Source organism: Chelon labrosus (genome assembly GCF_963514085.1).
Source record: "Chelon labrosus genome assembly, chromosome: 22".
Lineage (NCBI taxonomy): Eukaryota > Metazoa > Chordata > Actinopteri > Mugiliformes > Mugilidae > Chelon > Chelon labrosus.
Genome location: NC_140355.1, coordinates 11137990 through 11152400, shown reverse-complemented (window position 1 = coordinate 11152400; position 14411 = coordinate 11137990). Strand labels below are relative to the sequence as shown.

The window sequence follows — 14411 nt, the reverse complement described above, 5'->3', positions numbered from 1 at the left end:
TAACTAAAATACTTTAAATAATTTAAAGTTTAAATGATTTTTTAATTTGTTTATTTATTTTGCTAACTGTGTAGGCGTCGTTCCCTTGTCAAGCCGGTGAGTCCGGGTACGTCTACTCTGAAATGTTTGGGCCAGCTCATTGTTTTTATGTTTTTAGTAAAACAGAAAAAAATTAATTAATTAAAGGAATCATTGACTAAATATATGTGTTTATAAGTCCAAGTTATCTCGCGTTATCTTTGTTAGCATTTAACCGTTATGAATTTAATCCGCCGTTAACTTTCTTCTTCTATCAGGAAAAAAAAAGTACGACTTAAAAAAAACTACTTCCGCCAAAACCGGAAGTAACAGCCTCGCTTCACCATGGCTCCTCCAGTCGCAGTGTCTCCGCTCATCAAGGTAATAACAGATAATATTTTAGCCTAAAGATTGTTGTTGTGATTTGAACTGGATATATATATTTTTTAAATACCTCTTTCTCAGTACGCGAACATTTGCGAACTGCTCTGTCATGATGGTTGTGTTAGTAGCATGCTAGCTACTGTTTGCTAGCAATGACATTGAGAGGCTGTACAGGTGAACGTTTCTCTACTAGAAGAGCTGTAAATCTGGATCTTCCACGTCTGTCTGATGCAAATGACGTTGCCCGTTATTGTTAACTAGATGTTTAGCTGCAGAGAGTCATATCTGTTAACAGATTATAGTCAATGTTATCCAGTTTAGCAGAAAGGTCAGAGGAAAAAATAATGGACTTCGCTCATGTCTCAGCTGCTTTGGCGTAGTTTGTGTTGTCATATATGATTATCTCTTAGTTTGCTGAGCGGTAATCACATAATTAGTACAGTTAAATACAGAACTGCGAAAAATACACACCATGAATACGTCTCCCTCTCAGCTAGTAGTGCTTAAGAGTGACAGTCACGCAGTGGAAGACCGATGCGAAAGAAACAAAACTATCGTGCTGACATGTCTCATGTCATACACAGTTTGCTGATTAATCACAAATGATTTGCTGTCTAACTGTTTGATTCACTTTTATTTCAGACGGCCAGGTGGTCCGCTCTGCTGATCGGCGTGCTATATGGCAAACAGCGGTTTGGTAAGTGCGCATGCGCTAGTGAGAGATAAGACAGTTTCTGTCAGCGTCACAGTCCTAGTGAATTTCATGAGGTATTTTATATCACTTTAAAGGCAAACACACGCGTCTCAAGTCATGGAAGGCATTTTTAAAAAAACTATATGTAAATTTAAAGAAAAATTTAGTCCAGCTGCTTTAGTTTTAATGTTCAGATTTGTCTTCCTGGCTCCCCTTCATGGTTTGAATACAATTAAAGCACTGTCAGTCTTACTAATAACACCTTCCAACTGTGGCAATACCTCAAGAGAAAGCATCTTATTATAATAGGGATGCACTTTTGCCAAACTGATATATGAGACAGGTTAGTAGTTATCAAGGTGCTTTTACTTACAAACCCACAAGGGATCAATGTGGGCTATTCAGAACTTATTTTTTATTACTTACTTGTCAAATGTATCATTAATTAATGCGGGAGTTAGTCAAAACGCCATTTATTGATTGTGTAATGTTATTTTGTTTGCAAAACTGCTTAAAACATAAAGTACTGATTAGAAAATGTGACTCACAAGCTAATGCATATTGTGCTAATACCACTTGATGCTTCCTGCAAACTGTAATACAGACTTATTTAGCTTTGTGAATCTCCTCACGCTGTTGCACGGATAAAATAAAACACTCAAGTCTTTTTGCATTTAACCAAAGAAATAAAGATATTCAAGAAGAATAAAGTCCACCTAGGCTGAATTTGTGTGATACAAATGTACTGTGAATTGTTCGCACCATGCTGTCATGCATAAGTGTAATCCACCTTTAAGATGCTGGACTCCCTCATTGTCTTTGTGATGCTTTACAATAATATGTATACACTATTGACCGACTCTGTTGTTTTTCTCGTTAAGAGCGCCTGAAGCCCATTGCTGAGGAGGAGAGGAGGATTGAGGAAGCAGAGAAGAAGACCAGAGAGGAGCAGGAGCGGATCTACAAACAACTGTCTGAAGGTAATACAGGAACGCACACAAGCTTTGTTCCTGTTTCTGTTTGTCTGTCACACAAACCTCTTACACTGTCACATTGTGTTTATTAAATGTCTCGTTTACATATTTTCCCCCTGTTGTTCTCTCTCTGCAGCCAATTCTGACACCATCCTCAAATGAATATCTGGACCTGTGTTAAATTCCAAACCTAATAAAAATATTTTTAATGTAAGAATGTCACCTTGTCTTATTTGTATTTTGTAATTTCTTACACTGAAGTAAAAAATAATATAAGACCTTTTAAACCAGCAAGAGATCATTTTAAATTGTAGCATGAAATGCAAATAAAGGCCACGCTGTACCACACACATTTTGTGACTAGAACAGGTGTGTGTGTGCCTGTCCTTCAGTGGGAGATGAGCCTGAGAAAAGAGCATGGTTGTAATCCCGGCCTTGTTTAGCAGCAATCCCAGGATTGGGGTCAGGGACCAGTAGTAGAAAGTGCAGTGTGGACAGAAGTGTTCCCTCAATACTCTTTGTGTGTTGTGTAATACAGTAACCTTCATTAAGAACTCCACGCTGCATGAGAACACATGGTACTACATTTATAATTGTGATGGACAAGTGTCAGGGTTAAAAGTAACTTTCAGCTTCAGTGTCTCAGGCATTGAATTCACACAGTTGCCTCATAAAAATACATTTGCTTTATTTGGATCATCTTTGTACACATGGAGCACATGAAGAGGCAAGCTTTACAATACTGTAAATTAAGTCTATTTTAAAAATGTTATGGGCGTATCCACCTCAAGTCAAGATTAATTTATTACCTATTATTATACTTTGATATACACGCAGCTTATTAGAATAATATAACATTTGTATTTGAGGCAAGCGTGATAAACTCATAATTCAATTGATAAGGGAAATAAGAAATTTGCCAGTGCTTGCAAATATTACTAAGTAAAAATAAGCATCTACGTTTCAACTAGAAAAATATTTTTTATATTTACAGGAAGGGAGGCAGTATGTACAAGTCATTACACAAAGCTTCTTTAAGCTGTATTAAACAGCCTTTGTTGCCTTCAAGGCTTATATTTTTGGGCTTATTATTATAGCAGCCTGATGACTCAGTGATTTGTTCTGGTGCCTTGCAGCACAGCAGTCCAGAGTTTTAGGTCTTGGACCCAATGGTTATTTTGTGAGGTTTGCATGTCCTTCATGTGTTTCCTCCCTCATCAAACACATGGTTGGTCATTAGTGTGATAACTCGTGCTGATTGATCCCCGGTTTGGTTAGGGTGTTCTCGTAGTCAGCATGGGTCCAATGCAGATGTTAGTTTTCAAATGGGGATTCATTTGGTGTAATTCACGCTTTACAGCCGTTTGAGTGAGCTTCCTCGGTCAAAATCAGTCTCTCCGATCATAATAAGTATAAACGAGCGCGGTAGATTTAAGATTCAAACAACAGAAGGAACTGAATGCATCAGTTTTATCTGGAACCACCTGATCCATTCATTCATTCATCCATCTTCTGTACCCGCTTATTCCTGTTAAGGGTCGCGGGCGGGGCCACCTGAACCACTCTTATCTCATTTGTATTACTATAAAACATATCCTCAGCTACGTATATACAGTATAAAGGCATCATGAATAAGCATCTATAGACCTGTTTGCACCTCTATTGCACTGCTTTAATATTTATGATTAACTGTAGAATCGCTGAACGTCTACCTTTGGCTCTCTGCAGTCAAGGTAAACAAACTCTCAATTGTAAATAGTGAGTGACTGGAAGGAGTGAACATTACGTTAACTTTAAGAATAAAGGATGATATTTGTTTCTATCTGTTATCTATATTTCTGTGACAACAAGACAAATGTTACAATAATGCACAATATACATTCTGTACAGCCTAAATAATTACAGTGTTTGCTCGTAAATAATACACATTGTACAGGGGTGTCATTGACTGCAAGGATGTATGAACAAGTTGTGCCCTGCAGTGCTTGCTGCAGGTGTGGTCTGTAGGTTTGATCGTTCACAATAAATACATGCACATAGACTGTAGTTACCATTAATTCTCACATTAGGGAAACTATTTTGAAGATAAAAGAAATCTGAAAAGCAGCAATCACCTCTCGATTCATTTAAGTACGATGATTTTGAAGACAGGGAGGAGCAGCTGGTCGACATGACTGTTTCTGTTGAAGTGGTGATGTCCTGCATAGTTCATTTTTAATTTTTTTTGGCTCACCTCGTTAGTGTCCCATAAAGGTAAAACCTTGCTCTTCTTAGTGAGGATCTCTCCTTGTTCAGGTTTTTCTTCTCTGATGAAACTGTTTTTCCTGAAGATGTTCTACGGGTCTGTGCATCCATGGGTCTGTCTTCCAGTTTTTATGACATTGTTTCCTTGGCGGTGAGACCGACTTACTGGCTGTCAGTCCATCCTGAGCGTCTGTGTGCAGCCCCCATGGCGTACACGGTACTTTTAGCACACAGAGCAGGTCTTGGAGCCGGAGCCTCCACCACCGGCATTGTTTGCAGCTGCTGAACAAATACACATTAAACATGACTATATTTGTCAAACAGGGAATTCTTAAAGTAAATGCTCAGTTTTTGGCTAATTTAAGCTTCCATACAATTTTCAATGACAAGCAATCACAGTGACCTTTAGTAAACATTCCAAGAATGAGTTGTAGAACAATGATTATTATATTTGAAAGAATCACTGCACCTTTACTGGCTGTAGTTGCCTCCTTTGCAGCCTTTTCGTCCTCTATAGCTTTGAGTTTAGCCTCGTACTCTTCTTTTTTAGCATTCCACTCCTTCCTGTTATTTATGATGCCGTCCAGCATTGGCTGGATTTGTGGGTGGAAGCGAGAAAACTCCTGAAAAGGTGACAAAGGAACAGTTCAGGTGAAGCCACTGGTACACACCTAATGATCTGTTGGCCTTTTAGCTTTTTAGACTAACCATGTGCATTTTGCACAGGAGCAGCAAAATATGATTGGCGTCAACTGCAAAGTGCAATGTAGTGTAGGGTGTTACGGATTAAAAAGAAATATTAAACATTACCTTGTAGACAAACGTGCAGACAAAGTCAATGAAACCACACTGTAGCTTTGGAAGATCTCCAGCCTTGTTCCTGTCCATCATGGGCTGTCGGGAGTTGCAGAAGTTTGTAATACTCAGAACGATCATTTAAAAATCAGTGCTACCCAGATCCTACAGTAACTGGGACGTCTGGCTTCTCATACTGCAACAGCATGCTACTTAATTGCTACTGTTACAATACAGCTCAGTGTTTCTGAGGAGCACTTCAGAAGATGGAAAAGAAAGCAGCATCTTGAATTTCACCCAAGCAACAGTGACCTGGATCCCACATGCCACATGGTTCAGGAAGATTTGTTGTGTGCCACTCTGTAGGTATGTGTGTTTTTCATGCAACTCACAATGGGTTGTTGTTCAAGTACTGTCCTCTCCAGGTCACCCTGCTCCCAAAACTCTGCTGCCACAGACAAGGCAACCTGAAAGACAAACACCCCACCCACAGTTATCTCTTCAAAAACAGTTGCTCTAATGTAATCAGAATGCAATTTATTTCAATGAACTCGTGAACATCAGCTTTGGTCACTCATAAAGCCCTTGATTTATTAATTGTCGTGCTTCTCACCTTGCTCTGTACTTCCCACGGCTTAGTGATAGCGGACAAGTCACACGCAGTCATCATCATCGCCCTGAAAAGGAAAAATATTTAGAGGATCAGAGGAATGTACGGCAGGTGACTTGAGAACATTGTACATGTCATTGGTACTCACATGACGATCTCTTTTCTGGTTGTTTCTAGTGACATGAAGTCAACCCACTTCTTTTCGTCCTCATACGTGTGTGAAAGGTCCACGATCTTTTGGAACATGGTTCTCTTCCTGGCAAGGTACGAGGAGAGGGGACACCTTACTATTTTTGCGTTTCATGTATTTTTATGGGATAAGAGACGGAGCAAAACAAGGGAATGCGTTTAGAGTATGTGCTAACTTGAAATAAAGAGCCAGATCAGTAGCGATGATGGCGATGTCCATGAGATGAATCACATGTTCCACTTGTCGCCTGTTAAGGTTCTGGTAGATGTTCAGTGTCTGCAGATGAGATCGGGGGAAGAGAGGTGGTCATGATTACTGAATGGACGGGGGAGGGGAGTAATAGTAAAAGTATTCATGCGTTTTTCTTTCTCACTTCATCAGCCAAGAGGAACTTTCCAAACTCTAGATGGTGTCGTTCCATGATGGAGGAGCCGTGTAACTTGGCCAGAGGGTTCCCGGATCTGTTGGAGTAAATAAAAGTCCTTAGATACCAGCAGCATCAAATGTAGGTAGGAGGACACATGTATGTATGAGGTACTATTGAACTTCAATGAATTTCAGAATGAGGTTAATATTCACATAGAAGTCATATTCATTGGGTTACACATGAGGACACGAGTGCTTGCTGACTGTTGGCCATAACAAAACCAGGCAGGATATTCACTATGAATGATGGCGATGGTCATTGTCACCATGCAGAAATTAATGGAAGCAAACGCCTATATCGCTAATGGCACTGTCGCCCTTTTTGAGCAACCTTAAACCAGGTTGACGTATTGTGTGTGCATACAAGCATATAATGGTAATATTTAGCATCAATATAGAAGTTAAGAGACACAGCAGCAGTATGGTGGTTGAACATTTCTGAAAGGCTCTGATTATCCCATACACGCTAGCATGCTAGCATGTTGCAAAGTACAGGGAGATTTATTTTTTCTTTTCTAATATAAGAAATCAAAAAGTTCCTGAAAGTACTTACTTGACCTGGTACAAGTTGTTTGTCCCTCTGTGATCAATATCGTGCAGGAATCCTGCAGTTATCATGGCCATGACCTCCAAGTCAGTGTAGTAGCGCTTCAGCAACCCTGTCTGAGCACACAAAGACACACACAGAGTGGTTATAACACAGACAAAGCACAATATCCATAACTTAGCAGAATAAAACTGTAAACAGACACTGATATACACAATGATTACCGTTAATAGTGTGAACATGGTCTGCCCCACGTTAAAGCCATGACGCCAGTTGTGGTAGGTGATTTTCCTGTAGCCTTTACTGACTGAGTACATGAAACGAACCAGCACCTAAAAGCAACCCAGAGAATATATTAATTACATAAACTGTAGCAAAATCACAACCAGCTGGTTGCCCACAGTTAGAAGATAAAATATGTTGTGTGTTTACATTACCTCTTGAGGGACCTGGAACTTCTTGACCACTCCAACCTCATAGTACATCTGGATCCCGCACTTCACCAGCTCCATCTCTGTGCAGTTAAAATCCGAAAAGTGGAACTCGTAGATTTCAAACTTCTTAATCAGCGGAGGTAGGTCTTTTTTCTAAGTAGGAAACGGGACAAAACCAGAGTGTAATTTTTCAATTTTTCGTGACTCCATGGTCACTCTCATAAATATGTGAATGTGAAGGCCAATTTGCCTTCTCTTCTAAATGCTAAATGCTATTTGGGGACAAATTAAATGTGCTGGAGACACAAGTGTGTAGATTTTAGCATTACCAGGATAGCTAGCAGCTCCTCCTCTTCACAATCTCTGGGTTCGGCCTCATAGACTTGTCTAGTGTTCTGGGAGAGATTAGAAAAGCCAGTTATAGATTATGTGCTCCAACTGAACAAACAGCAAGTACAGAAGTGATAAGAGGCAGGTAAATGACAATGTTAGGTAGATACAGAACAGAAAATATGAATTAAGAAGGTTTTGTGTTTTAGATGCTGGACCCCAACTCTCCTGTCTGTTGATGAGCACAGTAATATTTCACTTTTATTTCACTGGGTGAGTCCCATTGAGGTTGGAAACCTCCGTTACCTGAATGTTACAGTGTTTATAGTCGATTAACAATGAACAGTAGAACAGTACTGACCAGGATGTTCTGAATCTCATCATCCCGACACTTGACATGGTAGAGCACCATGTCCTGAGCAATGTCTTTGCGGTTCTCGAGCTTGTTCATCTTGTCGTACGTGTCAGTGTTCAAAACTGACCATCCTAGGAACTGAGTCAAAGCCTGAGAGACGGGACAATCAGCAGAAGATTAGGATGAACGTTACACACACAGAAGTTTTATGCAGATCAGGATCAGGTACTTCATGCATACAAATGACGATGTTGATGTTACCTCCATGAGCTGCTCATCCTGATCGTCAAAAGGCTTTCCATCTTTCCTGTTGTAAAATGTGGCCACACCAACTATCTCTTCTTTTTTGTTGACGATTGGCAGCGATAGAACATTTTTTATGGTCCAGCCGCTGCTGTCCAGCGGTTCCTTCTGCAAAATTCAACAACAAGCGAATGTTTCTCATGCTCTAAGAGCAAGAAAAGTGTAGTCAGTGGTGTTCGACGTCTCTTACCTGAAACTGGAACATTTCGTCAGCAGCTGCATTCATAATGTTACAAATCTAAGGAGCAGAAGGAGGACACACTGGTCAGATTGTGCAGACACATTAAATTTTTAGTACTGATAATTAATTTTTAAGAAAGGAAACTCACAAAACCACTCTCGGCAACATAAGTAGGGAGGCCACTACTCAAAGCCCAATGGTCTGCAGGTGGACCTCTGTGTGGCAGACAGACAGAAGTCATTGGTTATTATTGGGCTACAGATGATCTGCTCTTATAAAATCAAAAAAAGTTTTTATTATCACATAAATTGGCCTAAATAATACAATTCTCTAACTTCTGCAAAATAAATAATAGTAGGCTGAATGTTAATACATTACCACATTTTTTTTTAACTTACGGTATTACTTTGATGTCTTCTTTTCCATGTAATATATAATCAATCACCTTGTAGAAAATAACTTCCTACAAAAACAATAAAATATGAAGATTAGGGAGAGAGAACCTAAAGAACCAGAAAGCTACAACCAATCAAAGTGATGATAGATCAATGAAATAGACTAATGTACCCTGCCATCAGGGGTTACAGGGCCAGCGTAAGGTGCCTGCTCTCCCATCAACACTGGCCAGATGTCAAAGAACTCCTGGAGGGAGACAGAGGAAAAATTTTTAACTTCATGGTAATAAATGCACAGCACTGCAAGCAACAGGCACAGAAAGACACGTTACCTTTTCCTTCGTCATGTCGAGCAAGCCAACAGAGTAGCGGTCACAGTTGAGGTAGGCTCGGACTGTGTACAAGGCTTTGTGAAACTGTCGCTCGATGTCTGTCAGCTCCTCAAATACCTTGTTGGCAGACCACAGCAGCAGCTAGGAAACACATGGCACACGCGCAGTGAAGCAGTGATGTGAAAAGAGTGTAAAGAATAAAAAAAGGCTTCGACCAGGCTGAAGTGTGTACCTGTCCTTTACGTGTCTCACAGTTGTGCAGGTAACTCAGGTGGAAGATTTTCAAGTTCAAAGAGGCAATCTTCAGATACTTTAAAAAAAGCTGAATGGACGAACAAGGGAAAGAAAAATATGTGATATGTCACAACATGTATTGAAACAAATATATGTTGAAGTGTGATTATATGAGATATATGAGATAGAAGAGGATCTAAATATTACATTACATGCTTTCTTTAAACTCCACTCTATTCTTCCTTGTGTTTCTGCATACCTTGTGTTTGTCTTCTATGCCATCTACACTAAAATGCCAATATTTTGGCTAAATTTTAGTTTATTTATAAGTTTACAATATAGCAAGACATGAAAAGCCGTATGCAGACAGCTTATCTTTATAATTACTTTAAGCAGATTCTCTTCTAAAGTATGCTCTATTGTTATGTTATTGGAAATAGTTTGATTACTGCTCTTATTTAGAAAACGTACATTACATTCTTTTGTTATGTCTGTCTAAATGTTACACCACTGGGCTCAAGGTTCATTCACCTCAGGCTTACTTCCATTTTGAAGAGTTGTTTATCCCTAATTAGGATGAGACCATCATAAATGATGGATTAATGACCTGACGTATATTGAACACACTGTGGTCCACCTCTTAAAGGCTTTAATGACCCACCAGTATGCTCGGAGGAAATTCTCTCTCAGCTCTCTTTTAGAGGTAGATAGACACGTCCACAAAGATCTCTTTGGTTTTGACTCAAAGGCAGCAACACATTATTTGACTGTGCTCACATCTTCATCCTCATCAGTGAAATGAGGTCCCGTGGTCTTATTTATTGCCATGATCACTCCAACCATGTCTTTGCCGTTGAGGATGGGAGTTGCCAAAACGTTTCTGGTCTGATATTCTGTGAGTTCGTCCACGAAGGAGCTGAAGTGCTGGTCCTAAAAGTCAGAAAAGAGGCCTTTAGCACATACAGAAATATACATGCAAAAAGTAAGGTTCCATTAATGCTTTAATCATGAAACTGATGAAGTATTCACAATTGTTATGTGAAATGAAATGAATCATTAGCACAGTTATTGTACTCAGACTTCATGTCATTAGCGGGTGTATGAGTATTATAAATAAATGAGATGTGGGTAATTCTAAGCCTTTCCAACCAAAACAACAATCACCATTTTTATTTTAACCATCTGTTACATAATTGTGTTGGTTGTATAATCAAACTACAGAGAAAACTGTTATGTATACATATTTAGCTGGATATATTAAAGAACGTTACGCAAATTTCTCGTTTCATTAAAATCCTAATAGAATACAAATGCATGCTATGGATGCTATGTATCTAAGTAAACTGGTTTTGATCTGTTTTAGATTCCTGCTGACTAAATGCCAGAGGCGTCTAATCCACAGCTCGAGCAGAGGCTGATGGGATCTGAAAATAAATGGATTATGTCTGACAAGGGGATTTACACCCTCCCTTGGTGAAGTATAGATATGTGTGTGTGTGTGTGTGTGTGATGGACACTCGTTTCAATTCAGCTGTCTGCGACAAACAGGCTGTATGAAAGCACTTTTTAAAGTGTGCTTCATGAAAGAACGCAGATTTATTAAAGGCATGCAATCAAAACTAAATGAAGTTCAGTTTTATGTATAAATAAAATAAAACAAGTATGTTTTTACTTCAGAAGCAGGAGAGTAGATAAATTCAATTTGAAATGTTAATTAATTTTGTTCCTTGTGCTACTACTTTTTTTTTAAGAAAACTGTTCTATTGTATCTGCACATTGTTGATAACATCCCAAACAATTAGTTTTTAGTTTACATGAAATGTAAATGCCCTATTTGATAGGGACAGTGCACATTAATGAACATCTATTCAGACAGCAATAGACGTAAATATACCGGATTATAGCAACAATGCTAATTTGCATCCGCAGTTCCTAGGCAGGTAGCACAAAAACATGATAAGACATAGGACAGGACAATAGATCAAAATAAGAGCACATCACAAGACAGTACATTACTAAGAAAATAAAAGTTTGTCTTGTCTTGGTCATATAAGATCAGCAACATGTTATTTTAAGCCCTGACCTACAACTGTTATCAACACAAATATTTCTGAAAAACCTCCCAGACTTCTTGATCTCTTCCTGTCATGTACACATAATTATTTATGACTAATAAACTTAATCACCAGTTAAAGCCCCCGTGTGTGTGACTCAGGTGTCTCCTGGTGGTAATATCATGAATCACACTCTGACAGACAGATGGAGCTTCATCATCCTAAAGCTAGGAAGTAGTGTTCACTAACTAATTAATTAACTAATCTCCTCCCTTACCTGTGTGACATCTTTAACATTAACAGTCTTCTTGGTCAGGGCCACGTGGCCGACTATTCCCATGTCCAGCGGGTAGACGATCTCAGAGTCTGGCGGCACCACGCAGTCATCCAGCTCTGCCTCATTGTTGACGTTGAAGAGCCTTGTGGCGAGTTCTCCGATGCCGTTCCGCTGCCGGTACATGAACAGGCTGCAGCGGTCGGCGTGGATGAGCGCGCTGATTCTCTTCAGGATCTTGAAGACCACCTTTTCCATGTTAATGTTCTCTTGCATGTCTTTGATCAGGTCATACATGATTTTGCTCTCTTCAACCTTAAAAAAAAGAGACAAGCAAACCAATTTAAGAGAATTATCTTAAATCATAAACAACCATAACCACTGCTCAAAGTTTTTTTTTTCCAGTAAGGAAGTAATTCAAAAGTATTGACGATAGTAATTTAATTTACCTGACTGAGCTCCTGAAACTGGCCAAAGTCGATCTGTTTCTCAGGGAGTCCTGATATCTTCGATATGAAGGAAGGATTCATCTTCTTCGCAAAGTACTGTTTAGCAAAGTCAGGGTTCCCTTGAAGGAACTTTTCCACGTCTTCCTTTTGCACACCCATGGTTCCTTCTCCCTCCTCTTCTCCCAAATGTCCCTGTCTTCTCCCTCTTCAGCTCAGTGATGGAGCTCCCGCTGGGTCCAACGCTGCTCTAAAAGAGCCACCTCCAACTTCTCCGACTAGAAACAAAATGAGCAAAACATTTCTCACACGGCGACTACCCTTTTCCACTGTATGCCTTGAAGCAAGAAAGAAATCTTACCCAGGTGTTACACGGAAAGGGGGAAAATAGAAGTGGACACATTCAATTGCAGGTAAAAAAAAATAATAATCCCCCGCCTGTTAGTGGGATGAGCGGACTGAGTGAGGGAGAAGGCAGAGGGCTGAATCCAATCCTTCTGTCATCAGCAGATAGTGCTGAAGGTTAGAGGGATCTGCCTATGCTAAACTCGTCAGCTGATCATGTAGTAACAGATATGTGGGGCAAATGATCCAGCCTCCAGTATGCTTCAGTACATTCAGTGCATGCAATACACAGATCAGAGTATAAATAACACAGAAATATGTGATCACTTTACACTTAAGCTTTAAATAAAATAAATGGGGCTGAAATGTTGCACACTGAACCAGAAGGATAGATCAGGTTATAGATTCTCCTGCAAAATCTGTGCAGTGATTAACTTCAGTAACAAATAACAATATAACATTCACAGTTTATATAGATTGTACAGCATACACTGCACATGCATCCATAGCCTTTGCCTATAATATTTGTATTATGTTATCCATAGTTTTCATGGATCGTCTACAGTATTTAAGCTTTTTAAGTCCTTACTAAACAAGGCCTCCTCTAGTACAAGCCCTATTTAGTTAGGACACTCGCTGATTATCTCGGCACCCAAACTCTCTGTCTTTGTCCAGCTGCAGTCTTTAACGTATTCAAACTGCAGCGACACAGAATGGAAATCATCTGCACTTTTGGAGGATAATTAATCCTTTCATTCAGAGCAGGGAGGACCTGTCTGGTCTATAATAAGGTTCCATAAACACCTTAAACAAAAGGTCAAACGGATAATCTGCTTCCATTATAATAGATTACGGCAGGTCCATTGTGTGTCAGTGAGACATAGAGCGAGTGATGGAAAAACGGCGTGTAAATGGTGTTGCATTATCTCCGTTTATCATCTGAATAGAAATCAGACTGCGGTAGTTGTTACCTTGCTACGGTACACACTGAATCTCAACACTGTGAATGCTGTTCTGCAACCGTGCTAAACAAGAGTCTTCAGCCGTGCTATCTGCTTCGCGAGGCCACCATTGGGCACACTTGAGCTTTGAACTAAAAGCTAATATGAGCATGCCAGCATGCACACTGATAATGATATAACAAGCTAATGCTAAGTAGCATCCTCTTCTCCATCTTGCCACCTGTTAGCATTTATTCATTAGCAACACAAAGCAGCTACAGCTGGAGGTGGGAATGTAATCAGTTTAGGTATTTTATTTTTTATTTTTTTTATATAATTACCTAATGATGGTTCTGGACAAAAAGTCAGTCAATTACAATTCTGAGGGGTGAAATGATGTGCGTATCAAATTTCACGGCAGTCCATCCAATATGGTTTTACCTATTTCATCTTAAAAACGGTTTACCATGCCTTCATTCGTTTCATCACAACCTCACATGTGTGATTTTACAGTTATTTTATTTTATTTTATTTTTTCATTTTGACATAGCCTACTGTATTACATTGGACCTAAAACCACACTAAAAATATAAAATCCGAGTGAGAAAAACTTAGATTTTTCACTATGAAAACCACAAACATGATGCATAACAGACCATTTTTCAAAAGGTTATGTGCAAATTTAGCAAACAATAAAGTTATTACAACTGTTTACATTCAAATGCATGAAATGCATCAGGCATTTTTTGTACAACAATCAGGCGTCACAATCAGTAATGTCTAAACGTCACAAATCTCTCAAATCTCTCTCTGTCACCGTCGTCACTCCACAGATTGTATATAGCGTCACTCCCACAACTTTTCCCTCTTCCTTAGCAACCGTTGCCATATCTTTTTTTTAGAAA

At 39.3% G+C, this 14411-nt stretch overlaps 2 protein-coding genes across 3 annotated transcripts; one reads left to right on the top strand and one right to left on the bottom strand.

Annotated features, from left to right (window-relative positions):
• Positions 1 to 250: 250 nt before the first annotated feature.
• atp5mea (ATP synthase membrane subunit ea) lies at positions 251 to 2287 on the top strand. The gene is made up of 4 exons (XM_084572644.1): positions 251 to 399; positions 1045 to 1099; positions 1978 to 2076; positions 2207 to 2287. The coding sequence occupies exons 1-4, from the start codon at positions 364 to 366 to the stop codon at positions 2230 to 2232; spliced, it is 216 nt and encodes a 71-aa protein (XP_084428770.1). The 5' UTR covers positions 251 to 363; the 3' UTR covers positions 2233 to 2287.
• Positions 2288 to 3733: 1446 nt separating this feature from the next.
• On the bottom strand, positions 3734 to 13587 carry pde6b (phosphodiesterase 6B, cGMP-specific, rod, beta). 2 transcript variants are annotated; one of them, XM_084572747.1, is made up of 23 exons: positions 12224 to 13587; positions 11778 to 12089; positions 10224 to 10376; positions 9445 to 9534; positions 9213 to 9353; positions 9053 to 9127; positions 8884 to 8948; positions 8634 to 8700; positions 8495 to 8542; positions 8263 to 8412; positions 8008 to 8151; positions 7646 to 7711; positions 7320 to 7469; positions 7107 to 7214; positions 6889 to 6998; positions 6283 to 6370; positions 6085 to 6185; positions 5868 to 5975; positions 5723 to 5786; positions 5502 to 5576; positions 5125 to 5208; positions 4784 to 4937; positions 3734 to 4596 (listed from the first exon to the last, which is right to left on the bottom strand). In XM_084572747.1, exons 1-23 carry the CDS (start codon positions 12380 to 12382, stop codon positions 4538 to 4540), a joined length of 2571 nt encoding a protein of 856 aa, XP_084428873.1. In that variant the 5' UTR covers positions 12383 to 13587; the 3' UTR covers positions 3734 to 4537. The 2 variants fall into 2 exon arrangements, with proteins under 2 accessions (XP_084428873.1, XP_084428874.1); XM_084572748.1 differs by having other exon boundaries at positions 3734 to 4593.
• Positions 13588 to 14411: the final 824 nt, after the last annotated feature.